The 26,433-nt window shown below is 44.2% G+C and overlaps 2 protein-coding genes across 6 annotated transcripts in view; one reads left to right on the forward strand and one right to left on the reverse strand.

Moving 5' to 3' along the window:
* The window catches only part of NPRL3 (NPR3 like, GATOR1 complex subunit), a 96,866-nt gene extending 83,857 nt beyond the window's left edge, over positions 1-13,009 (reverse strand). Inside the window, exons 1-2 of one of the 5 annotated variants that reach the window (XM_084642283.1) lie at positions 12,698-13,009; positions 4,274-4,343 (exon numbers count right to left, since the gene is read on the reverse strand). In XM_084642283.1, the coding sequence (XP_084498409.1) occupies positions 4,274-4,343; positions 12,698-12,815 (188 nt within the window). In that variant the 5' untranslated portion in view covers positions 12,816-13,009. Of the gene's footprint in view, positions 1-607; positions 628-4,273; positions 4,344-12,697 lie in introns of those variants that run through there. The other 4 variants (XM_084642282.1, XM_084642284.1, XM_084642286.1 and 1 more) reach the window with 4 other exon arrangements.
* A 9,259-nt stretch (positions 13,010-22,268) lies between these two features.
* Positions 22,269-25,444, forward strand: LOC311527513 (hemoglobin subunit pi). The gene is made up of 3 exons (XM_084641577.1): positions 22,269-22,438; positions 24,239-24,443; positions 25,183-25,444. The coding sequence occupies exons 1-3, from the start codon at positions 22,344-22,346 to the stop codon at positions 25,309-25,311; spliced, it is 429 nt and encodes a 142-aa protein (XP_084497703.1). The 5' UTR covers positions 22,269-22,343; the 3' UTR covers positions 25,312-25,444.
* Positions 25,445-26,433: the final 989 nt, after the last annotated feature.

The raw sequence follows: 26,433 nt of genomic DNA on the forward strand, positions 1-26,433 counted from the left end.
TGGCTTTTCGCAATATTTATTGATTAAACACTGATTTGTATATATAGATATAAGATAAACTGGGAGTGTTTTATCAATTAAAACCTAAAATCACATGCCCTAAGTACAGGTTATACCAATATGAGTGCATCTACATTAGCACTTTTACCAGCACAGCTATGTTGGCCAAAAAAAATTTCATCTCCCTAACTGACATAACTACATTGGTAAAACTTTTTAAGTGTAGACTACGCCTTACCTTATGGCATTGGGAAAGTTACTTGAGGCCTGTGTACCTCAGTTTTCCCATTTGTGCAAAAGAGCTAATACAAATCTCCACCAGTTGTGATGATTATTTAATGTTTGTAAGTCGCTCTGGAGAGGAGATGTGTTTTAACTGGGTTATTTAGGCAGAGGGGGATAGTGGAAGGCTAGGAGGAAGCAAGTGGAGATATGTTTGTCAGGCAAAGTTTGTTCTGCCAAGTGACTGATCCCACTAGACAGCTTCCTGTTAGAAGGCAACGAACAATACAATGCAAGTATTTTTGCTACTCCATTTGCTTCTGAAAAGGGGATGAAATCCCAGACAAAGTTATATTAAAATAGAGTTCAGGCTGAGAGTACGTACCAGTAACTGTGGGTGAAAGCATCACAAGAATGCTGTAATTATCTCAAAAACAAGCATGAACAAACCCAGCAAATTCAAGAGAAATCTAAATTTAAAAAAAAAAATCCAATTATGTTAAGGTATGGAAATGCAGAATTCAGACACCTAAACAACCTTAACTCTCTCTGCAGTAATCCCATCAGTAAATAAAATTATAAAGCAAATCTAATCTTGAAAAATCAAGTTATTCTAATTTGTGAGCACAAATACATAATTATTTCACAGCCTCACCAAATCTCTTGCTAAAGCGAACGCTAACAGTGGGGATTGTTAAAACCGAATGAAGTAAATACTATCCTCTTTCCACTTTAGGAGCAATTGCATTATGTACTGATCTATAAAACTATTGGCAACTTGTCTCATACTCCAATTAAAAGTTTTACTGCTAAATGCAGATTTGATTTTTTTCCCCAGCTCAAGGGCTTAATTATAACTGAGTTATGTTCACTGGAGTGCAATTAAAGGTATCACATGGTCTTTCATTTAAAGGAAAATGTAATGCATATACTTTGAAAAGAACATAATTAACTCAGGAAAAGCAGTAGGCTATTCCATTGTGTCTGTTCAATCTGAGCTGTTCACACTATCTGTTCAAAAATTGGTGACAACGGGAAAAGAAGAAAAGCTGCTATATGCAGATGATGTAGCAGTAAGGGCATTCTCAAAAGATGACTTAGGGAAAATAGTAAACCAGTGGAATGACCAACTAAGCAGGCATGGAACAAAAATGAACATGAGTAAGATTGGGGTCATGTGGGTCAGTAGAGATGCCACAGGGAAACTGGATATAGGAGATTAATGAAGTACGACTAAACCAAATTGAGCAATTCAGGTATCTCGACAGTGAGCTTGAATGAGAGACAGTCCAGAGCGGACTCCACATCTCAAGTGTTGTGCACAACAAACATATGCCTCTGAGACTGAAAGCCCAACTTTATAGAACAGTGCACTCAGCAATGCTGTATGGTGCAGAAACATGGGTGGTGAAGGGACAGCAGATTCAATGCAAACAGCTGTTCAAGGTAAGATGTCTTTGCCCTATAAAGGAGTTACGCAAAGTAACAGATTTCAAAATGAAAGCGTTAGGATGGCAGTCAAAGTCTGATGTGGCTGACAAAATCCAGGAAGTGAGACTTCGCTGGTTCAGACACATGCAGAGGATGAATGAAGAGGACCAGGCAAAGATCGAATGGGATGAGAGCATGGTAGTAAACAGATCCCGTGGAAAGCTGAGGAAGTGATGGATGGATCACATTGAAGAAGATGAGGGACCTAAGCAGGTGGATCTTAGTGCTGCCATGGACAGCCGAAGATGGTGCATGCTTGCTCGATGACTTGACCCCAGATGAAGAAGAATCAGAGTCACAATCTATTGAAAGATACAGATCTGAAAACAGAAGCTGTCCGGCCACCATATTTCAAGAGAAAAAGGGAAAACAGAAGGCATTTGTACAACTTTATATTTGAAGAAAGTCAAAGTTAGTGCATTTCAGGAAACAATTTGAAAACATGTACATTAACAGTACGTGCAGTAATTTGATGGAAGAAGTCACTTGTTACTATCAGCTATTATTTTTGAAGATGGGGATCAGTCTAGCTGTTGTATCAGTACTTCCGCTGTAGACAAGAGCTTATCTCTTTCCTTCCATTAGCATGTGAGAGGAAAGTTGTGAAAAATACTGATTATTCTTGGAGCTAGAGAAGGATTTATGCAAAGGAAGAATTCGACTCAAGTGTAATTTCAGAAAAGGACTTTGTCACAGCTAGCAGGTTTAAAATGGAGCCACCTCTGCACTTTTGAAGGCAGATACATAAGCACACAAATAGCACTTTCATCAGGTCTGCTAGATTAAAGAACCCTCTGCTATCCAAAATCTTCTCCATATCTACACCATGACCAATAAGCTACATACATTGAGCTTCTTAAGTATTTGAAAGGCATGTTTTTTCCAAACTTCACATCATTCTGGTGGCTCTTTTCTGGACATTCTCCAATTTTTCAACATCCATTTGAAGTGGACTCCAGAATTGAACGCAATATTCCAGTAACTCCAATTGTTTGTAAGAGAAAAAACACATTTAAAAGATTCAATAATGTACAAGGTCACAATACAATGAAAACTGGGATTTAGGAGATTTTGGTAACTCAGCTCTTCAAGTGCATTACAAGTTCTCTGAGCTCTGTTTTTGGGTCTCACACTGGTCATTATCTGTAGGAGCCAATAGCTTCCTTCTTTTCCTGGCATTCTGAGAATTCTTTGAAATGCCAAAAGCAGCACAGCTTTCCCTTGCTTTACAAGTATAGTCTACAAAATACTAGGGCCAAACTTTTTAACAGTGACTTGCAAAAGCAACCTGAGTTAACCAAAGAAACACATGCTGAATGGCTCCACTAATTTGGCTGTGCAGAGGGTTTAGCACAGAACTAACTTTAAAATACTAATTTTTAAAAGTTGTTTTTAGTTCCCATGGAGTCTGCTGCCTTGTACTGGATTCACTGAGGACATTCCAGATTGCAGCATTCCAAGACACCAAAGATACAATAAATCTGTGTGCTGTCTTTTTTGGTAAGTCCCAAGCAAATGGAGTTTTCTACAGATGAGAAAAACAAAAGCACTGATGCCACCAAGACTTATGTACTTGCTTAACTTTACTACCACGAGCTGTTACACTGATTTCAATGGGACTACTCATGGTAGTAAAAGTAATCATGTGCTTAAATCTTTGCAGGATCGGGACATAAGTTTCCCCTTTGGAGGTCCAATTCTGCCAACTTCTCTCACATTAAGTAGTATCTTTCACTGTAATTAGTCTGATTTCAAATAACACTTTCCTCAGCAGGAGTAAGGGTGACAGAACCCGTCCTTTTACTATTTCATAAGATTTAAAAAACATGCCACAGAGAACACCAACTTAGCTAATGGTGAGCTCAGGACACCTGCTGACTTTGCAAACATCTGTGAAAGCCCAAGAGTGATAAATTTTGTGGTATGCACAAACCAGAACAAAGCAGGAGACTTTGCACAAAGTAAGAAGAATGTTTAAAAGATCAATTTAAACTGAATAATACGTAGGGACACTCAATACTTGCAGAGCACTTTTCATCCAAGGATCTCAAAAACATTATTTAAATTTCAGTATCCTTATGAGACATCACTTCATCCAACAAAGAATTGCAGCTACCTCTGGGGAAACACACCAGTTTATTTGTGCACAACTCTACATGAGAGTTAAGGCAGCAAGTGAAGAACACTGCATCCAACTGTAACTCCCATCTGGAGATGCAGGTAGGTAGAACTGAAATATGACCAAGGCCACTGGATTAACACTCCTATTTTGAAAGAGTGGCATGGGCTCTTTAATGACCAGAAGGGGTTAGAATGTCTGATTTACATCTTGCCCAAAAAATAGCATCTTCAGCAGCACTCTGACTCTCATGAGAAGTGCCTGGTTAGTAGGTGCATCCAGCACATCTGTTTGAGGTTAACTCAGTTCTGAGCTTTTCTTTGCAGATCTCCTTTCATACAGTACAAGAGGATTCACCTACTCAACTAGTGTTCAAGAAAGGAGAATGGGCTATTCTCCTCCTCTATTTTAAAACTTTTGGTTGAGGGGAAATTTCCTTACCTGGAGTCTCCATCTTGGTCTTCTGTGTTGTCACTAGTGCTATTCACAGCATATCGGCTCCTTGGCTTACCTGAAGCAAATGGAAAAGAAGATCAATTCAAATCACTTAACAGTGACCTGCAAAAAGAAGTGTGTGTTTGTGCCTTTTTCTAAAGGATGTACTAGGAAGGCCCAAAAGTGTTCTCTTTTAAAAAAACAACAACAACAACAAAAGCCCTTTCTCCCTCCTTTTTTATATTAGAAACATCCAGCCTTGACTTATCTGTTTTTGATTCAAGACAGTTTGAGAGAAAGGACCAGAAGCGTCCTCAGCCTTCAACTTAAGATGAAGGGGTGCTGAAACTTGAGGACCAAATATTTAATAATAAGCTCTTCAATCTAGCAGACAAAAGTATAATACGATCCAATGATAGAACTTGAGGCTAGACAGATTCAGACTGGAATAAGGTACATTTTTGACGGTGGGGTAATTACCATTGGAGCAACTTACCAAGGGCCATAGTGGACTCTCTGTCCCTGATAATTTTTAAAGCAAGGTAGGATGATTTTCCAAAAGATCTGCTCTAGGAATTATTTTGGGGAAGATCTCTGGCCTGTGTTATACAGGAGGTCAGACTAAATGATCACAAATCCTTCTGACATTAGAATCCGTGAATCTATAAAAGGAAGCAACTGTCCATCATTACCCTTTGATGGAAAGGATACAATCAGAACACTTCTTCCACCAGACAGATCTTGAACATGAACTAGCAACATTCTACAGTAGCAGACGGAGGGTAGGTCATAGGGAACTTCTGTCTTGGCCCACAATGACACTGTGCATCAGATCAGGGTAGAGGTGAAATTACTATGCCTTTAAATATTTTACATTTAGGCCAAATATTCAGTTTAGGGCATAACCAGCTGGTGAACAAGTCATGCAAAAATGGAATAAAGCCAAACCAAATCTCAGGTCAAGTCATCAAATTCAAAAGCCTGCATTTCCTACAGCAGCATTTACTTGAACACAACACACATTATATGAAGAAAGATAAACATATAATACTGAACAACAGTAATCTAAAATATTACATATACACCATCTGGATAAATTAATGTTGCTGTGGGACCTTAACATGTGTAAATTCTCAAATTTACCACTGTATTAACATAAGATTTTACAGTGCTGTATTTGCTATACAAAAATTTTTTAAAGAAGTTAATGCAATGTTAGTGTTAAGAAATAAAGTACTCAAAATGTTAAAAATAATAAATAATAATAATAACCCAAAACTTAAGACTAAGGGCTCAAGCCGAACTGTCCCTTCATCTCAAATGACTCAAATTACCTGGTCTAAGCCTCTCTGGAAATTACAAACATTTAGAGTCAGCAAATTCTGTCTGAGTTGAGAGGTTGAAAGGGCCTTAAAGTCATATCCTTTGCCCCCCCTCATCCCCCCAAAAATGTATAAATTCTAATACACATACTTTGAAAAATGCACAACTGATTTTTTTTCAAAATTGGCTTCAACCTTAGATCTCGGTATGAATCAATGATAAACCAAGTTTAAAGTTTCTACCAACAATAATTTTTATTTAGTTATACATGCACAGATTTTTAGCCAGAACATAAGGGATATTTTCCATAACTGAATAATGAACAATAGATGGACTAACTGAGCTAAAACTTCCAAGAAAAATGAATTAAGACCAGGCACTCAAAATGTCAGCCCAAAAAGGAATTTGCTTTAGAATTATGAGTAACTGGGAAAGGAGGGAATGGAAATTGAACTAAATCTACTAGAACATATAACTCATCATACGTGCTTCTCCAAGCTACATTTAACTGTGTGAATAGATCAGGTGCTCATTGCACAGGCTTCTGGGAACCCTTTGGATGAAGATAATTTATTCAAGTGAGAAAACAAACAAACAAAAAAGGTGTGTTTAACCTTTGCGAATGGACATTTTGCTGGGTCTTTCTCCCATCAACCTTCTGGAATCCTGGTGTTGCCAACTCTTACAACTTTATCATGAGTCTCACAATATCTGGTATTTTTCTTAAAGTCCCAGTTCCCAGAGGCATGTGATTAGGCAAGAACCTCATCTTTCATTCAAATACTAAATACCACCTAGCTCTTATATAATTCTTTTCATCAGTAGATAAATCTCAAAGGACTTTGCAAAGGAGGTCAGTATCATTATCCCCATTCTTATAGGGAAACTACTGTCTTTTTGTTCTGTTTGGTGCCCAGCACAATAGAGGCTTCTCCACAACTGGGATTCCTAGGCACTACTGCAATATAAACAACAACAACAAAGTTGGTTTCTAGCCCTCCTAGCTGCAGCTTTAAAACATACAATGTATAGAATCATAAAAATGTAGGGCCGGAAGAACCTCGAGAAGTCACCAAGTTCAGCACTCTGCACTGTGGCAGGACCAAGGAAACCTAGACAATCCCTGACAGGCACCTGTTCAACCTGCCTTTAAAAACCTCCAATGATTGTGATTCCACAACATCCTTTGGAAGCCTATTCCAGAGCTTAACTAGTTCAAAGTGTTTCCAAATATCTAACCTAAATCTTCCTTGCTGCAGACTAAGCCCATTATTTTTTGTCCTACCATCCTCTTTATAAAAGAGTCCTTAACATATTTAAAGACTTATCAGGTCTTCTCTCAGTCTTCTTTTCTCAAGACTAAACATGCCCTGTTTGTTAACCTGACCTGTGAGGAAAAGTTTTCTAAACCATTTATCATTTTTGTTGCTCCTTTCTGGACTCTATCCAATTTGTCCACATCTTTCCTAAAGTGAGGCACCCAGAACTGGACACTACTCCAGCTGTGGCCTCTCCTATGTTGAGCAGAGCGGGACAATTCCCTACATACATACAACATTCTTGTTAATACAACCCAGAATGATATTAGCCTTTTCTGTGTTTGGTATCTGGTCTCCATTCGCCTTTTTAGTGAAGACTGAAGCAGTATAGGCATTGAACACCTCAGCCGTCTTGACATCATGTTAGCGCTCCTTTTTCGCTAAGCAGCAAACCTACAGTTTCCTTTGTCTTTCTTTTGCTCCGAACGTATTTAAATAATCTCTTCTTATTGTCTTTTATGTCCCTTGCTTGGTGTAATTCCTTTTGTGCCTTATCCTGATTTTGCTTTTACCTCTGTGCTATTCTTTTGTAGAGAGAGAGAGAGAGGTGAGCCACGTAATATCTTTTACTGGCCCAACTTCGGAGAGAGACAAAATTTCAAGCTTACACAGAGTTCTACAGGTCTGGGAAACGTACTCAGAGTACCACAGCTAAATGCAAGGTGGAACAGATGGATTAGCATAAGTAGTTAACAGAGATTTCAAGAGACCATTTAATATACTGGGACCCACACGGCAACACCACCACTGCTTAGTATACTTCTGTACTCCTCCTTAGCAATTTGTCTCTATTGCCACTTTTTGTAAGAATCCTTTTTGATTTTCAGGTCACTCGAGTCTTACTCCTCCTATCTTTCCCTCACATCGAAATACTTTGCTGTGCTCAATTTAATGATCTCCTTAAGAAATCCCCACCCAGGGATTTCCCTAGACCCACCCCGGGGGGGGGGGGTGGTACAATTTTCCCAACACTCCCCCCCTCCCCGCCCAGTTACATGTAGTGTTGCCAATTTAATCATTGGTTGGAAATTTGAATTGAAACTGAAACATTCATACACACTTTAAAAGCATATACAGAATTTGAGTATATACTTGTACCTGAGAAAGCATAATGGGTTTGAAAAGTCTGAAGAAAGACTAGCTTCCTCATATAGCTGTTATTTATGACAATATCAGGACATTTGTTTCGGCTACATTGGCCTACCTAACAATTTCAAATTGTTATTTATAAGCAAGGTCTGAATGAGCTCTCCCCTGACAGCTAGTGATGAGCTGGGGTGGATGTAAAGGCTTCAGGATCAGACTGTATTTACATGAACACACTACTCTGCCTAGATATCCAGCAGACAGAGCTGTGCTGCCCAAGTGATCCATTTTGGCTGGTGCTGGGTTACAAATCACTTAAGTATTATATGTGGGGGTCATGAAATGTTGTTATCCTTACTATATGAGTAAAGGGCAGCAGAACTGTACTTAGCCCGACTGAATGAGGTCTCCCTCAGTGCTTAATTTGTGCTAGGGCTTGCCAGTGCTGAGCCCCAGCACCTCTAGGATTGGCAGTTCATAGCCCTGGGACCTCTGGGCTTCTCACATCAGTTATGAAAGTAACATAGGTTTCAGAGTAACAGCCGTGTTAGTCTGTATTCGCAAAAAGAAAAGGAGTACTTGTGGCACCTTAGAGACTAACCAATTTATTTGAGCATAAGCTTTCGTGAGCTACAGCTCACTTCATCGGATGCAAGTAACATACTTGCTTGAGCCCCAGCACATCTTTCATTACAAATTAAGCACTGGTCACCCTCAACTGAACTGCACTCCCTAAGCAGGAGGTTTGGATGCCATATCCTAATAGAGAGAGAGAGAGAGAGAGAGAGAATGTGGGGCACAAGTGTTCTGCTTGGTGGTGTGGGCTCTGCCTAAGAGTCACAGGTACTATTTGACCTGCCCCTCTCTCCTGTTTACAGATAGAGCTGATTAGGCTTCATAGAGAGTCTTTTGGTTTGTTAAGTGACCACTAGAGCTGAAATCACTGATAATCAGATCTAAGTGCTTAGACCTGCTGTGGGACAGTGTTTCTGTGGAAAGGACAGCCCAGCCTGCACTAGCAGCGAGGTTCCCCCACCGAGAGCTGAAATCACTGAGAGCTGGGTGGAACCTATAGAGGCCGACTCGCAGAAGTCACAGTGGCAGCAGAAGGTGACAGTGCAGGGCCACTGAGGATGGAGCGGTAGAGTGAACAGTGGCATGAAAAACAGCAGCCAGAGCATTGGACTATGTTTTAGTGACTTTTCTCCAGAATGCTAGATGTGTGACTGGGAAACGTATATAAATATATGTTTCCTAGAAATGCATTTTTTGCCAAGGTCATTATCTCAAGAAGTCATTATCTTGGGCAGTTTCTGAACTAAACTTTTTTATTATTATACTTATTTGTTATGTAAGAACGACCGTAGTGGGTCAGATCAATGGTCCATCTATCCTATCATCCTATCTTCCGACAGTGACTATTCCCAGGGCTTCAGAGGGAATAAACAGAACAGGGAATTATTGAATGATCCATCCCGTCGTCCACTCCCAGGTTCTGCTGAACAGAAGCTAGGGACACTCAGAGCATGGTGTTGCATCCCTCCCCATCCTGGCTAATAGCCATTGATGGACCTAACCTCCATGAACTTATCTAGTTCTTTTATGAACCCTGTTATAATTTTGGCCTTCACAACATCCCTGGCAAAAAGTTCCACAGGTGACTGTGCATTGTGTGAAGAAATAGTTCCTTTTGTTTGTTTTAAACTTGCTGCCTATTAAATTTCATTGGGTGACCCCTGGTTCTTCCGTTAAGTGCAGGGGTACATAACACTTCCTTATTCATTTTCTCCACACCAGTCGAGATTTTATAAGCCTCTATCATATCCCCTCTTAGTCATCTCTTTTCCAAGCTGAATAGTCCCAGTCTTTTTAATCTCTCCTCATATGGAATATGTTCCATACTCCTAATCATTTTTGTTGCCCTTCTCTGCACCTTTTCCAATATATCTTTTTTGAGATGGGGTGACCAGAACTGCACACAGTATTCAAGATGTGGGCATATCATGGTTTTATATAGTAAAAGTGGAGGAGCTTGGTTTGCCAGACTGATCAGCTAAGCCAATACTGACAACCTATATGAAAAGGTTCCAAAATACCATGCCTCTGGACTACATCAACATGCACAAAGCCTTATAAGCCAGTCACTGTCAAAGCCAATTTTAAAAGAACTTAATGAGGCTGTTAAGAATGCTGGAGACACAACTCGGTTTCATGTGCTGTGTATTTATACCTGCCTACTGTATTTTCCACTCCATGCACCTGATGAAGTGGGTTTTAGCCCATGAAAGTTTATGCCCAAATTTGTTAGTCTCTAAGGTGTCACAAGGACTCCTCATTGTTTTAATTCAGTTTATGTGAACCAACATAGTTGTTGCATCATACTTTCTATTTAAGCAAGAAATACCACACACTACAAACCGGAGGCCAATGCCAAGTGCATTGTCACTTGTTAATCCTGAAGCTGGACACTGGTTTCAAATAAAATTGGCAAATGCTCACTATCTGTCTGCAAAAAACTCAGCTGACTCTCTAGAAGCATGCAGTGAACAGTGAAAGACTACGCAGCTGAAAAAGTGAAGAACTCTCTCACCATATTCAAAATATGTGCACACATGGCTGATGAATACACCAATGCAAATAGGCATCAAGTATTACATCATTATGTATGTTATCTTGATGTTAAATGCTTGTAAATTGAACTCCAAATAGATGGCTGCTTGTGCATTTGATGGGAGCTACAAACTTCTCTGGAAGACATAGTGGAGTCCTCTAGAGAGAAAAGTATAACCCAAATCTCTCCTATACACACTGCAGAGGCCATCTACTCCAGCTAGCGCTAGTATAAGATGCAGAATCTTCAAAAGACATTAAAAAGCCACACATTTAATGGCTTTTTTATATAGTTTTTTTCCAGCAAGAGTTCAAAAGGACTGAACATCTTGGAAACAAACAGAAGATACACTAAAAGGAAAGGAGTACTTGTGGCACCTTAGAGACTAACCAATTTATTTGAGCATAAGCTTTCGGGAGCTACAGCTCACTTCATCGTATACATTGGGATTGAAGTTCAAATGAGTCCAACCTGGGAAAACTTGCTGGCTTTCTCATGAGCGATTCTTGGCTGTTGTCTTAAAATTACTGCAACCGTTATTACTGGCTTTAGAAAGTATCCACAAAGATAGGACAGATCTACGTAGTGAGGCTGGTGAACTACTTTTGTTATTAAGTTCAGAGAAGACTATTGCCATTCTTTCTCTTGTAAGTCTACTGTTGAAACCACTTGGGTCATTAAACAAGGTCATCCAGGCATCTGCTACAACAGTAGCAGATCTTTGTCCAGCAATAGAAACTACCTTTGGATTAATCAGAGAGATGTCCATTGAAAATGTACTAGAAGAAGCAAAAACTTCAGTCCAGAAGTTAACTAATGAAAGTACTTATATTGACTCCTTAAGTGAAGAGGACAAGAAGTGCTTGTTAAGCCAACTGAAAAAGTACACGGACTTGATTCTTACAAATATACAATAGCAATTTCTGGATTCTCAGCCTCCACGTAGCTTTTACAGATGCCTGTCTTATAAAAGACCTACAGTTGAGTGGAGTAAGGCACTACCAGCAATAAGGCTACTATGTGATCAAGACAGAATAGAGAATTTTGAACCTTGAGTGGAATATCATACGACCAACGAATGAAGATTTAACTTCAACTTCTTTATCATTGCTAGTGGTTCAACCCAATATTTGTGCTATGTTTCCTGGGATGAAAGAAGTAGAAATTCATCTCTTGCTATTCCCAGTCACAACAGCTACAGTTGAGCGTTCTTTTCCCACACTGAATAGAATTTTGTGTTCTGAAAGAAGTCGCCTTCTGCCTGATCATGAGCATATCATGAAGGACTGGAAGTAACAGACACACACACACACACACAAGAAGACATCAAAGAGTGCAAAATTACAACAAGAAACCAAGACGGATGTAGATGCAGTGCTTCAGAGTAGGCTTGAGTAGCTAACTTCAATTTCTGTGATGATTTTAAAACAGGAGTTAAACCTAATAAAATAGTTGTGGAACATTTTTCAGTTTTTATTATGGTGCCATACAGCCCACCTTTGCCTTCCCAGTCTCAATGCTCGTTGGCCCTCACCCCAATATTCCAACACCGCCCCCCCACCCCCCAATTTCAATTCCTGGGGGAAAACACTGCCCCCAGCTCTCCTGAACTGAGATCTTCCTCTAAGATAGTCTTCCTTCGGGACCTCACCCCCTGGCTCTCTGAGTTTGTCTGCTATTATGAAGGCCATTGTCCTTATTCCGCTGCTCTCCCTCCTTCTTCCCTTAGCCTCAGGAACTCCACCAACGCCTGGCCACTGGCCCCCTCACCACTCCAGCTCAGCGCCCAAGTGGCTCCCTGCCCCTCAGCCTCAGCGCTGCCCGGCTACTCCCCAGGGCCAGTGGGCCGAGCCCAACCCCCGCCTCGCTCTTCAAAGGGGATTCGAGGCAAGCCCTTGTGTGTCTGGGAGGGGTCCAGCTCCCAGCCACGCCGCGGGCACCCGCGGGCCCGGCCCACACAGCGGTGGGGGGGGGGGCGCTCAGGCCGCCCTGCGTGCGACAAGGCCCAGAGGACGAAGCCCCGAGGCCTAGCGGCCCGCTCCAGCCTCGTGCGCCCGGCTGCCCGGCACGTGGCCCCGCGCGGTCACTTACCGGCCTGGGCGGCCGGATGCTCCGGGCCCCGCGTGAAGGGGAAGCGGAAGAGCAGCTTGTTGCCGCGGCTGCCCGAGCTCACCAGGATCACGCTGATGGGGCTGGTACTCTCGCCCATCCCCCGGCGCCGGCTCCCCGCGAGGCAGCCGGCGGCAGCGCCACCCCCACGTCCCTCACAGCTCCCCGAGCTAGCGGCAGCCGCGGGCCATAGAGACGCCTCAGTTCAGCAGCCTAGAAGGGCCTTAAAGAAGCAACGGCTGGCGCACTTCCGGTTCCGCGCATGCGCCGCCAGATAGAGCTGCGGCCGTCTGGAGGCCGCGCTCTGCCGCCGGCCCGGGGTGTAGCGAGACGCGAGCGACGCTTTCCCTAGGGCTGGGCCCGCTCGTGCGAGGCATGAGACTGCCCCCCCCCGCGCGCCCGTGCCGCGCCCCGCCCCGGGCTGCTCGGGCCCGCACGAGACCAGGACGCAGGCCCAGCACAGACCCGTGCACAGCAGCCTGGGGCTCCGGGGTACCCCCCGTGGCGCTGTCTCTGCGGCCTGTGCGTATCCTGCCGCTCAGACCCTGCCCGAGCCTGGGGCCTGCCAGCCTCTGCCGCTCCCAGCCCAGTCCGCGGGACCCCGCAGCCGGGCCGCGGGCTCCGGTTCACCCTCTCGCCCCCGCGTTGCTCGAACACCCGTTTGATTCTCCACCACGATTCCGTTCACCGGCCCAGGCCCTGCAGCGTCTCCCACCATCACCCAGCAGTGCCGCAGCGCCAAGCTGGAGGAAAAGACCTTGTAGACTCTACACTGAGCTGGGGGATTAACCACAACCAGCAAATACAAACTTAAACACACCAGCCCTGGTGTATACTAAGTGTTTCACATTGTGCTGATTAATATGTTATAACTGTGATTTTCCAGAGTACACAAACCCATGTGGCCAGCATTTCAGTACATCCCTGAATAATGTCTAGCAGAAGCATCACCTGTTCTTTCTGCATGCCTCAGCTCCCTTCCCCCAGTCCTGTGTCATTGCCTCTTGCTAACAGATCAGCCACCCAAGGGAGAGAATGCCCCCAGATACCCTGCCCTAGCACAAGGCCTGTGACCCTCACAATGGGACTCATTTCATACACTCCAGACTGAAATCCATGGGGGAGAATTTCCTGTATCAAATTGTGACAAGTGTCTGCTGATACTTCCTTTCCTTGGATATAGCATTCATTAGAACTGATCTTATTGCCCGAAGTCCACTGTTACGATCTCTGGCTTTCTGTGCACTGTGGGTCTGACCCTCTGATTTAGCTTTTCTTACCAAATGCAATCCCCATTGTATTTATACCTTTCTCTAGATCATTAATGAAAACATTATTGCCTGTTGTAGGTCACTTGATACTACTCCTCTTACCCTTAATGTTTATTTTCAGTTGTCTGTTTGCCAAACCATTTCCAGTTCATATTCAGGAATTTTAGTTGGGGTCAGGACAATGTCCATTATCAGGGATTACAATGGAAAAGGGTCTGTATTTTCATCTGGATACCTTGCATAAAAACTCCTTGGTATCAATTTGCTATATGCAGCTACTTTAAAAAAGACTAAGAAGGCTTTGAGCAACAAAGTAATAAATACTAAATATGGATTTAACTCTGCAGGATCCCCTTTCAGAGGTTGCATACAAAGAGAAATGGGTGGCCAGGGGGTGGATGGACACACTGCTGAGTGCTTTATCTGCCTTGCCATTCTCTGTGAGGCGGATGATAAAGATTGTAGCAGGAGCAGATGTTGCCCAAGTGAGATATTTGTTGGAGAGTGATTAAAGAGCAGGCGTATTATCTCCAAAGAGCATTATTTGTGTCCCAGAACTGTGTTAACTGTGCTACAATTTCACAGTTTGTCTTCTGTGAAGCAAAATATTAATTTTAAAAAAGATAAGAAATTACAGGTATGCTTGTCATTTACATCTGGGAGAGGCTGTAGTTAAATTCAAGCAAAAAGTCTAATAAGCCTGTTACAGGGTAGCTGATCCATCAGAGGCTCAGGCACCCAACCTACCTGAGGCAGGCTCCTCTAAGGAGAATGGACCAACTCAGCGCCACATGAGTAGTTAACTACCTAGTGGCTGGGTGGCAGTTAATTAGTTAAGGAACATCTAGGCCTAATAAAGGTTTATGAAAGCTCAGTCAGGGGCTCAGATCAGAGAAGAAGCTCCTAAGGAGAGGAAATTTGCAGGGGAGTTGGTTAGAGAGAGCTTACCAGGAAAGGGGACGTAGAAGAGTTGCTGCTGGGGAGAGCAGTTTGTAACCACTTTCGTGCGAGATGGATGAGGTCATATAATTGGGACCGTGGGTTTTTGTTTTCCTGGTACCTCCACTCATGATATCACTGGACCCGCACTGCAGTCGTTACCCCAGATCTGGCCAGGATCTCTGCTTTCAGCTGGGGGTAGTCTGCCGCAGCCTCTTCAGGCAAATCATAGTAGGCCTTCTGGGCCTCCCCACACAGGAATGGAGTGAGGATGCCAGACCACTGTTCTCAGGGCCAAGCCTCCCGCAGGGCTGTCCTCTCACGGGCTAGGAGGTACACCTCTACGTCATCCTTCCGCGTCATTTTCTGCAGCCAATTGCTGGCCCGCATGATCTATATCCCATCATGGCCGCGGTTCAGCTCTGTAAGGGCCTTTACCTGATTTACCAGTTCCCGCAACATAGCCCGGTCTTGAGCAGCCTGGTCCATCAGCAGGAGATTAGTCTCTTGCTGTAGCCACTCTGCCTCCAGTTGGGCAGCTGCCTGGACACGGGTAGCCTCCTGCCGGGCAGCCGTGGCTTGTATCAGTGCCCGCACTACCTCCTCCATTGTGGTGAAAAAAATTAAGAGAGACCCTCTCCCCCTTTTTTTTTTCCCAAACACCTTCCTTCTTCCACCGCGCTGTGTACACCAAATCCCTCTTCTGACACCAGTTGTGACAAAGTTCCTCCTCTACCTTGGTGGGTCTTGCTCTTATTGGCAGATTTGCTCACCTTGGAGCTTCATGGCAGCCCTCAGCTTGGCCGTTTTTCTGAATGCACAGTCCAGGTCAACTCCTCCTGTGTCTGACCAGGAGTTGGGAGGTTTGGGGGGAACCCGGAGTAGAGGGCGGGCCTGGGTTCCAGCCCAGTGCCCTGTGGAATGCAGCTGTCTAGAGTGCCTCCTGGAACAGCTGTGCGACAGCTACAACTCCCTGGGCTACTTCCCCACGGCCTCCTCCAACACCTTCTTTATTCTCACCATAGGACCTTCCGCATGGTGTCTGATAACGCTTTTACTCCTCAGTCCTCCAACAGTCCACGTTCTCACTCTCAGCTCCTCACACATGCACCACAAACTGAAGTGAGCTCCTTTTTAAACGCAGGTGCCCTGATTAGCCTGCCTTAATTGATTCTAACAGCTTCTTGATTGGCTGCAGGTGTTCTAATCAGCCTGTCTGTCTTAATTGTCTCCAGAAGGTTCCTGATTATTCTGGACCCTTCCCTGTTACCTTACCCAGGGAAGGGACCTACTTAACCTGGGGCTAATATATCTGCCTTCTGTTACTCTACTGTAGCCATCTGGCCTGACCCTGTCACAATATATGTAAAATATATAGAACACATAACAAGGTATTCTTTCTGTTGATACTCGCATGTGCACACACACACACAAACTACTCCTAGTGTTTAAAGATATAAGTCATTAAGTTGGAATCTCGTGGGGAGAAAATATATATATACTGTGCTTTGAAGATCTAGCATGCTAATTGTTATGCATTATCTCTGCAGCTTAGCTTCACTTTTTACTTCCACAGGATCTTTGGCAAAATTGAGTTCTTGGTCCCCACAAAGGGAAATCCCATAATATATACACACACATGTAATCTGAGAGGTGAACAAATGAAGCATTGTCCTTGCTTTTCTGCTGACTGGAGGTCTTGACTCATTGCAGTTCTAGTGGTCAGGAGTTAATTGGAACAGTCACGGTTTGGTGCGTTTTGTTTTAATGAAACTCTGCTTCATACAAATTCCCTGGTAAAAATTCCCACCGTGCAAAGTATGGGGAAAAAAAGCACAAAAAATACAGTGGAGCTACACAGTAGTGAGCTGTGTCCCCAGCCAGCAAGCAAGGCTCCTGGGAAGAGAGGAAGACTCGTTCAGGTGTGAGGATAGTAGCTCGCAATTTGGACTTTGGCGAGCTGGGTTCAGTTCCTTGCTCCACATCAGACTGCTTGAGTCTTTTTGGGCAAGTCACTTAAGTGGGATCCCCAAGGGACTTAAGTGTTGCGACATTGAGCATTACAATGCCTAACTTTTAGGCACCTATAAAATCCAGGAAAAACACCGTCTATGAAGCCAATTTAGGCACCTCCATCCCCTGTACAAAATGAGCAGATAGATAGGCATCTTAGAATGCAAGCCACAAAGTCAGGACGCTAGGTGCAGAGCCATCTAAGCTAGCCAATGGCAGATGCTCACCAGAGGAGTGTGTGCTAAATCCTGCCCCTCTTAGAGCTAGGTGCCTGTCTCTGCTTAGTGAGCTGGTAACAGGAACCTGCTGCCTGGAATCAGGTGGCCTAGGTACCTAAGGTGTTTCTAGGGGGAATGAGTTGGGCAGTTGTCTTACTCCATAGAAAATGGCTAGAGGAGGAGATGCTGCCCAACTTATAACTTTTAGCCCTGTGGTTAGAACCTTGAACTCACAATAAGTTGGGGAGGGGTGTTCCTCAGTGTCTCCTGTTGAAGTTGTTCCATTGTGGATAAATAATTAAATAGCCATTGAAACAGGGGGTCTGGACTCAGAGTCTCCCACCTCCCAAGTGGGTGCCATGACCACTCAGAGTCATTCCAATTCTCCCTCTCCCTCACCAATGACTATTTAAGTACTAATTTACAGGGGAACAGTTGTTGGGCCAGGGAGAAAGAGAGCATGCAAATTGGAATGGGTCTGTAGTCCAGTGGCTAGGACATCCAGCTGGGAAGAGAGATACCCTGGGTCTAACCACTCTTTCATTATTTAGCTACAGCTTCAAGAGGAGAGACTGCTGGGGCCCCACAGGTTAATAGGTATTAAAGCCAGAAGGGTCCATAATATTTATCTAGTCTGACCTCCTCTATATCACAGGCCAGAAAACCTCAAGTATCATTATTCCCCTTTTACAGATGAGGAACTGAGGCACAGAGAGACTAAGTGACTCACCCAAAGAGCCTGTTCGGGAGCAGGACTTGAACTCAGCTCATCTGTATCACAGTGTAGCAAACTAACCACTTAGTCACCCTTCCCCTCTTAGCTGTCTTCCTACTACCCTGGGGACAGAGCCCAACTGCTCAGGGTGATGTTTTTAATTATTTAAAAGACAGCAAACCATAGTGCAATGATAATTGGCTCTGGTGCTGTGATGTTCACACACAATCCGAGCAACCCTCTCCAGTGTAGCAGCGTTCCATGGCACATGGGTGAAAACCTCACAACAAAGCCACATGCTCTTTGCTTCTGCTCTGCCTTTTTGGGTGACATGATGGTAATTCTGTAAAAATGACAATGACATTAAATAAAGTTTCATGGGTCAGCACCCAAATGTCGGAAAAAACCTGGAGAAAATACTCAGGTCTCCAATGCAACTGTAACTCTGACCTCAGTGGTTGCATATTATGGTACTATCCTTAGTTATGTGATCACAGACAGTGATTTCTGCAGGGCTCCTGCCTCTTTGATGCTCAGGTTGGGTAGTGAACAGTGAATGAGGGAGGGACCCTGAAAAGCCCTGCATTATTCTCCGCCAATTCTGTTCCCAGGGACATCTGCAGTGAAGTAAATGGAGGTAGTCCTGTGACTGAGAAAAGAATCTGGCCCTCTGTGCAGAAAGTGGAGTGGGGACTCGTGGATACAAATACATGAACATTGTGTCCATTTACAAATAATGCCATTATTAAAAACATTTTAAAATTAGGATTTAATTTCCAGGGAGAAAATAAATGTTTTTTAATGCCAGTTTTCTTATTAACGGCACTGTGTGCAGCTTTCCTCACCAACTTTATGAGGCAGAGGTCTCCTGGATATTGGAGTATGTGATTATGTAATTAAGGGCTGTGTCATATGCCATACGCACAAGTGGGCAGAGTTAAGGGGACCTAGCTTTGGAGTGCACTATAATTTTAACACATGTATAGAATATTTTGAAAGGAATAAAGATAAAGCATAGAGAGGAGGCCTGTAATAAATGAAATTCCAAGGGAAGCACTAGTCATTTATGCAGTGCGGCTCAGCACTTCCAGAGTCCTGAGCCCAGTGCTCAGCCTGAGTAGCTGGGCCAGATCCTCTCTACTTCAGCCCACAGGGCACTGGGGAAGATGGAAGGATGCATCAGCAATCATCGGGCTCTAATTCTACCACCTCCACCACTCATCCATGCATCACTCCCCTCCCCTCCCCTCCCCTCCCCAGCATGCTGCTACATAAGGCCTCCTCCATGGTGATAGGGGCTGGATGTGCCCCCTAACACATAAGGTTTTATTTGGCATGAGCCACTAGGAATCATTCATCTCCTTCACATAGTGTGCACTGAATGTACCAAGGGTCCACAGGGAGCCCCGTTGGGGCACATTGTAAGTGAGAGGGTCCAGGTCATTTTTGACGATGTTGCTTACTTAGCCATCTGGAAAATGCCAAGCCTCATTCAAAGCCTACTGCACAAGCACAAAGGGCAATTTTCAGAGTTTTGTACCTTTGTCCAGTCAAAACCAATTCTCAGAAAACTCAAAGACATTTCTCCTCAATGAGGGCTGTTTCCCGACCAAATTCCCACTCCAGCCACTACCCTACCAGGAAGGTTCAAAAAAATATTGCAAGGTTTTATTATTACAGAGTCATAGATTTTGAGGTCAGAAGGGACCATCATGATCATCTAGCCTGACCTCCTGCCCATTGTAGGCCATAATAGACCCCTAACCTGCAGCTGAGTTACTGAACTCCTCAAATCATGGCTTAAAGATGTCAAGTTGCAGAGAATTCACCATTTACACTAGTTTAAAGCTTCAAGTGACCCATGCCCCGCACTGCTGAGGAAGGTGAAAACCCCCTAGGGTCTCCGCCAATCTGATCCAGGGAAAAATTCTTTCCCAACGCCAAATATGGTGACCACAATGGGCTCAAACTTACAATAAAAACCCACAGGCAGAGACCAGGCCCAGGAAATGTCCATTCCAACAGTGAAGGCTTTGGAGAGTCAAGAGTCAACTGCAGTCTGATCAGAATGGAAACACTCGAGCCACCAGCCTTCACTACACTACTCACTGTTGCTAGAGCTCCAGCACTCACAAAGGGAAGCCTCCTGCGCTGGGCAGCCTCTCTCCCCATTAACTGAAGACACCTGCTAATCTTATGTGCCTGTCTGGGAGCAGCAGTGCCTCTCATGCTCTTACACAGGCCTGAGTAGCAATGCTTGCCACAGCATAGGCACAGAGCCTGCTGCCTCACCAGTGGCAGGGGGCCCGCATAGTGATGCATGGCATCACAGTGTAGTTAGCTGTCTTCGAGGCTAGCAGCCAGGAGCAGTTAGTGGGAAGCACTTCCAACTCTGCATCTACCACAGCTGAAGGAGGACTGAATGCTCTGGCTGGAGGAGCAAATGAAGCCCGTTGAGGGCTTGTCTAGATTGGGGAAATCTGCAATGGTACAACACCCCAGTGTAGACCCATTACACTGGGGTGCTTAACTTTGGTTTCACAGCAGTGCAGAACATCCACACTGGGGTTGCATTGGTGCAGCCTCACACTGCAAAAGCCCATAGTGCAGGCAAGCCCTTGCAGGGTAGGTCGCACTGGGACAAATCCCACTTTGCACTGGTGCAGTGTGTCTCCATTAGAGGCTTGCACAGGTGTAATCACACCCTTCTAACCCTATTGTTCTACGATTAGTGGAGATTTGCCTAATCTGGACAAGCTCTGAGGCACGCAAATGGCCCAAGCACCACTAGTTCCCTGAAAGGTGTCCCCTGTAAGGCAGAATTACCTTCTCCAGCAAGCAGCAGCCATTGGGTTTAAATCTATTCCCCAAAGACCTTGTGGTTCAGACAGTTTCCCAGTGAAACATGATGTCCTGACAAGGTGGAGGGGATTGTACATCATCTCTCCTGACCCTCCACAAATTATAGATATTCACAGATGACCAACCCCTTCTAGAGGAAAGGGCAGTTGTCAGGAGCTGGCTTGTGGATAAGAATCATCACGCTGCAGTTTTGGCAAGGTGCAAGGGTGTTCATTTTGTCTGAAGTCATTGGTCCAAGTTTCTTCTCTGATTGTGGCAGTTTCTTGTCTGTGGCCTGCTGTCAGTATGGTGGGGTGAGGGGAGCTGTGTGCATTGCTTTTATAAGTTGATCTTGGTGGCAGATGGGTCTGCTGTAGCCCGTGTCACAGGCACAGGGACAAGGGGTTTCTTCTTGCAATCACATCAGCACTCTTCTCCGGAGGAGCATTTCTTTGAAGCTGTATCTAACTGCAGGACCTGGCAATCCCTCCAGCTACTCTTGGCTGCCTAGTGTCTCTAGACATATGCCACCCATCCCCTTGCTCATTCACTCCCCCGCACCTTGCTTGTGTCTGTGTATTTAGGCTGTGAGCTCTTCCAGGGAGGAACTGTGTCCTCCTGTGTGTTGGTACAGCATGGAACACAATGGGCTCCCAGTCCCGACTGGGGCCTTCTGTGCTATCCCACAATATAAGGGATAAATAATAGTAATAATTATATGTCAAGGAATGAAAGACCTGAAGAATCAAATACTCCAGCAATGAGCTCCAGAGAAATACCTATATGCCAATGAATTATAGATTTCAGAAACTGATTTCTGGGTGCCTGCTATTTTACTGCAAGAAGGCAACATGGTTCAGACACTTTGAAATCTAGGGATCAGAAGCATTCTGTAGATATAGAGGTAGTATATAATAATAATTTTCACATACACACACACGTTTCTGTGGAACCCTACTTAATTCAGCAAGGTGTGTGTATGTGTGTTTGTACAAAGTATCGTTACTACTGCTACGTTCATGAGAAGTTTTTAGATCTGAAGTGATGTAATTTTTTTAACTAGTGCTATGTAGTAATGTCCCTGTGTAATTAGTAAATCATTCTTTGCAGGAGCAACTCCCACTGACTTCAGCGAGGCCAGAATTTTACCCACAGTCCGCATTTAGCACATCCTGATCTCTCCCCATGTATTATATGGAATGCAGTGATCTGTCACGGCTGTCACCTCTCTCCAAGCCTTTTAGCATGTTTGTAAAACATGTTGATGATTCCCTCCATGCTCTTTGGCCTGACATTTTCCACTTTGTCATTATGATTCCCCAGTACTGTTTGGTTGCTCATCTGTGCCCCTGCGGCCAGTTCATTTCCCCTGGCCATCCCATTGCTGCTTAAGATGTGAGAAATTGATAAAACCTCCCAGTGTACAATCCAGAGCAGGGCAAGGCATTGTTTCATAGGGAGATAAGATAGCCCCACGTCATTGGGTGGGTCCCAGAAGTGACCAATGACAATGGACAGCTGCCAAGTTCTGCTCTCCCCTTCCCCTTTATAACTGAGGCTGTGAAGGCAATCATGACAGACCTGTCCGAGTTTCCATAGTAAGAAGGCTGATCTCACAAACTCCAGCAGCGATGACTCTGACTCAAGCTGAGAAGGCTGCAGTAATTGCCATTTGGGGAAAGATAGCTGCCCAAGCTGATGCCCTTGGGACCGAGTCGCTGGAGAGGTAAGCAATGCAGCATCTTTGCTTAGATACTGTGGGCCTGTCTCTGGTCTCAGTCTGGTAGACTTACTCTAGTGTAAAACTTGTGTGAATGAGATCAGAATCAGGCCCTGAGACGCTCATTAGATTCTGTGGGCCAAATTCACCACTAGTGTAAGTGGACCTAGCAACATTGACAATAATTGAGCTGTGCTTGCTTTTGCCAGGGGTGAATCTGGGCCTGTAATTCAGAGGCCTGGGGAAATCAGAGACAATAATGGTTGGCTATTGGGCACCCTTGAGTGGGCAGATTTTGAAGTGTATCATTCAAACATTGATGATTGAGGACCTCAGCTTTTCTTGGAGAATAACGTTCATGGAAAGTCTAGTAGAATGTGGTAGAGCTCTATAGAAATTACTCTAAAACTCTAGACTTTATCGGAGAATAATATTCCTCCTATCAAATCCTACTGGATGGTTTCTAAAGAAAGAAGGTAATTTTCTATTCACTTGTATAGCACTTTCCATGAATACCAGCTGAGAGGAGTTCAGGAGAGTGACTCCACACTGTCATTAATACCGAGATAATACCTTGCCAAATGCAAAGGTTATCATTTTTATGAGCTGAACATGAAAAAAGAAGGCATGGATGTGGGGTTTATTATGTAAGTGATGCAATTTATATTGGCAAGTACTGAGCAATGCTTGAGAATGGATAATATACAGGGCATTCAAGCGGATTGCTTGAAACATGTCTCAACATTCCATTTGATGTGCAACAGATTAGTAGGAGAAGTAACTATCTCCTAGAAGTGTATATCACTTTAAACCACATGGACTTGTAGGTCCATGGAGGGTTTGCTGTAAATACAACTATATAGCCTTTATTGGCAGAACTGGGAAATTGTATTGTATGTGAAGTGAAGGTTATGTTAAGTGAAGAAGGTGTTTTCCCCCAAACATCCCATTTCAAATAAACCCAGCTGAAGTTTGGGGATGACCCACCCTATGCTCCTTCCAGCAGAAATCCACCCAAAGCTAATCAACTAAATAAGATGACACAAAGGGAGGGAAATAACCTGGAAGTTGATTGAACAGGCTTGGTTTATTCAGGCAAAGAATAATCCCAGGTTTGTGTTATTCAGCCTGTTAATTTTAAATCTTTTGATGGTCCTTTCTGGATGTATAGCCTCACTTATAGTGGGTAAAGCAAAGATTCTGGACAATGAAATATCTCTGTATCTAGAGTATTCACTGTAAGGTTATGGATTTTGCTAACTATCATTAGGAAATAAAACTTAGTTCTGCTGAAGAAAATATACTACAGAAGGTGCAGGTGGCTGTGTGGAGGTATTAGGTTATTTAGTTCAAAGAAGAAAAGAAGGTAAGTTTAAAATGCTTTTAAAATACATTTCAGCATGTAAATCTACATTTGCCTCTAGGATCCCACTACATCTGATTATTCACTGTGGGTTAGAATCCTCCCTGGTGTGACTCCATTGATTTATGCAGTTATACCAGGGATGAATTTGGTCTGATATCATTCTTTTCCTAAAATAAAGAAATAAGGTTACAAACTGCTTCTGTGGAACTGCTGGCCTGTAACATTTGAATATTCCCGCACCAGTTCAGCTCATGGTTTAGAACAGGTTACAGTAGGACATTAACAGTCTAAGGATCACAGATTTTCTCTAATCCATTCTAATGCTTTGGACTAGAAGAGCAGAATGGAGTGTTTATCCAGGGTCATGGCTCCCCCTTTCTCAGTGTCAGCTGCTCAGTGCAATTTCCATTGCTGAAGCCACTTCTAATGTTCTCTTCCAGGCTTTTTTCAAGCTTCCCCCAGACCAAGACCTATTTTCCTCATTTCGATCTCAGCCAAGGTTCTGCTCAGCTTCATGACCATGGCTCCAAGGTCCTGGGTGCTATTGGTGAGGCTGTCAAGAACATCGATAACATTACAGGTGCCTTGGCCACACTTAGTGAGCTGCATGCCTACATCCTCCGAGTCGATCCGGTGAACTTCAAGGTGAGTGAACTCCTACATGCAGTGCAGAGGGTGAAGAGAGTCCATTGGTCACTGAGTCAGTGGGCCCAGGCCACTTCAGCTGATGGGAGCTTAAGCACTGAATACTTTCCCATATAGTGCAGAGTGTGGCAGGGACGAAGCCTTGCAGCTCAGCGGTGAAGCTGTTATCATGCTGAGCCTTGGAAATGTGGCTGCAGCTTCACTTTAATCAGAGTGGCTGTGGAAGTCCTTTGCTGTTCCCTCTTGGGCTGGCTAAGACTCCTGCCTTTGTTGGGAACAGTCAATCCTGAGAGTGCAGCTGTGGTCCAGGAGGCTGTGCACTGGTCTGGGAATAAGTAGCTCTGGTTCTGCCATATACTCACTGTGTGATCTTGGGCAGGTCACATCACATCTCTGTGCCTCATCTTCCCCATCTAAAATGGGGATCATGATACTGACAGTTCTTGGCCAAGGGCTCTGAGGTTCCTGCATGAAAAGCCTTCTATAAATGCAAGGGTTATTCACAGTTACTTTGTATTCTCCTTTTGTGGAGGGGAAAGAGGGAGCAATGTTAAGCAATGACTTTTCTCTAGTCCAGAAGGTGGATTTCTTAGCCAATAGCTCATATCCACATGAGGTGACTCTGTGTAACTAGCAAGGAGATTCCTGCTTGATTCTTCAAAGACCAGACTCTCACTAGCCAGAGGAATGTTATTTCAGGCAGTTCCATTTGATTTCCTCCTGTTCTTTTCTCTTGCAGCTGCTTTCCCATTGCATTCTGTGCTCTGTGGCTGCCCACTTTCCCAACGACTTCACCCCAGAAGTCCATGCTGCATGGGACAAGTTCCTGTCCAAGATTTCTTCGGTGCTGACTGAGAAGTATAGATAAACTGTCTCCTTGGAGTATGAGGCCATGGCAGCTAGGAGTGGAATGCCCATCTCTCATCATGCACGCTTCATGAATCCCCACACATGGGTTTTATCCTTAACAAAAAGTCAATAAATATGCCAATTAGCCATCATGATCTCTGTGCTTTAATCTTTACTGGCTCCAGCCACACATTATTGTTCATAATGAGAGGTGTTCTGACATTCCCTGTAAGAGAGGTGAGGGATAGCTCAGTGGTTTGAGCAGTAGCCTGCTAAACCCAGGGTTGTGAGCTCAATCCTTGAGGAGGCCATTTGGGATCTCCGGCAAAAATTGGGGATTGGCCCTGCTTTGAGCGGGGGGTTGGACTAGATGATCTCCTGAGGTCCCTTCTAACCCTGGTATTCTATGATTCTATGCTAAGGGGTTAATTATCAGGGATCCACATACAACGCTTCTATTTACCCTTTTCTCATTATACATTGAACTGAAGGGCAGCAAATTTAAAACCAATACAAGGAAATGTTTTTTGCACAATTTGCCTGTGGAACTCATTACCACAAGATCTCATTGAGGCCAAGAAATTACCCAGATTCACAAATAATTAGATACATCCTTGATAAAGGGAAGTTACCTTAGATAAGATTCCCCCAAACCCAACATTTTAAGGCACAGAACCCTCCTACTTCAGGGAATAAGACCGTCTCTAATGAAAGGGTCTAGGAAGAAACTCCTGTGTGGGCAGGCTTTACCGAAACTGCCACTGCAGGGATCTTTGTATCTTCTGGTGCTGATGCTGACCATAGCCCAGGATCTTTCCTCTGGCAAAGAGGACCCTGGGCTGAGCCAGACTGGCAGTATCTCTGAGACACCCCCTCCCCAGCTGATTTGCCTGGCTAGACAAAGCCATGTCGTGCAAGCGTAGCTGGGATGCTATGTGAAAGCAGAGGAAAGGTCTCTAGCAGGACTTCAGAGCCTGGTTCTGTTTTATGCATTTATATTTCAAGTTAAGTCAGTGCTGGTGGGAGCTGCCAGATTGACAGTCTTGAGCATTAAGTCCTCTGTCTTTAGATGGGCAGCAGCATCCCACCCTGCCCTGGTCAAGATGGGCCACTCTCGTTTGGTCTCCATGATTCAGTCTCA

Source organism: Lepidochelys olivacea, assembly GCF_965140295.1.
Source record: "Lepidochelys olivacea isolate rLepOli2 genome assembly, chromosome: 10".
Taxonomy (NCBI): Eukaryota; Metazoa; Chordata; order Testudines; family Cheloniidae; genus Lepidochelys; species Lepidochelys olivacea.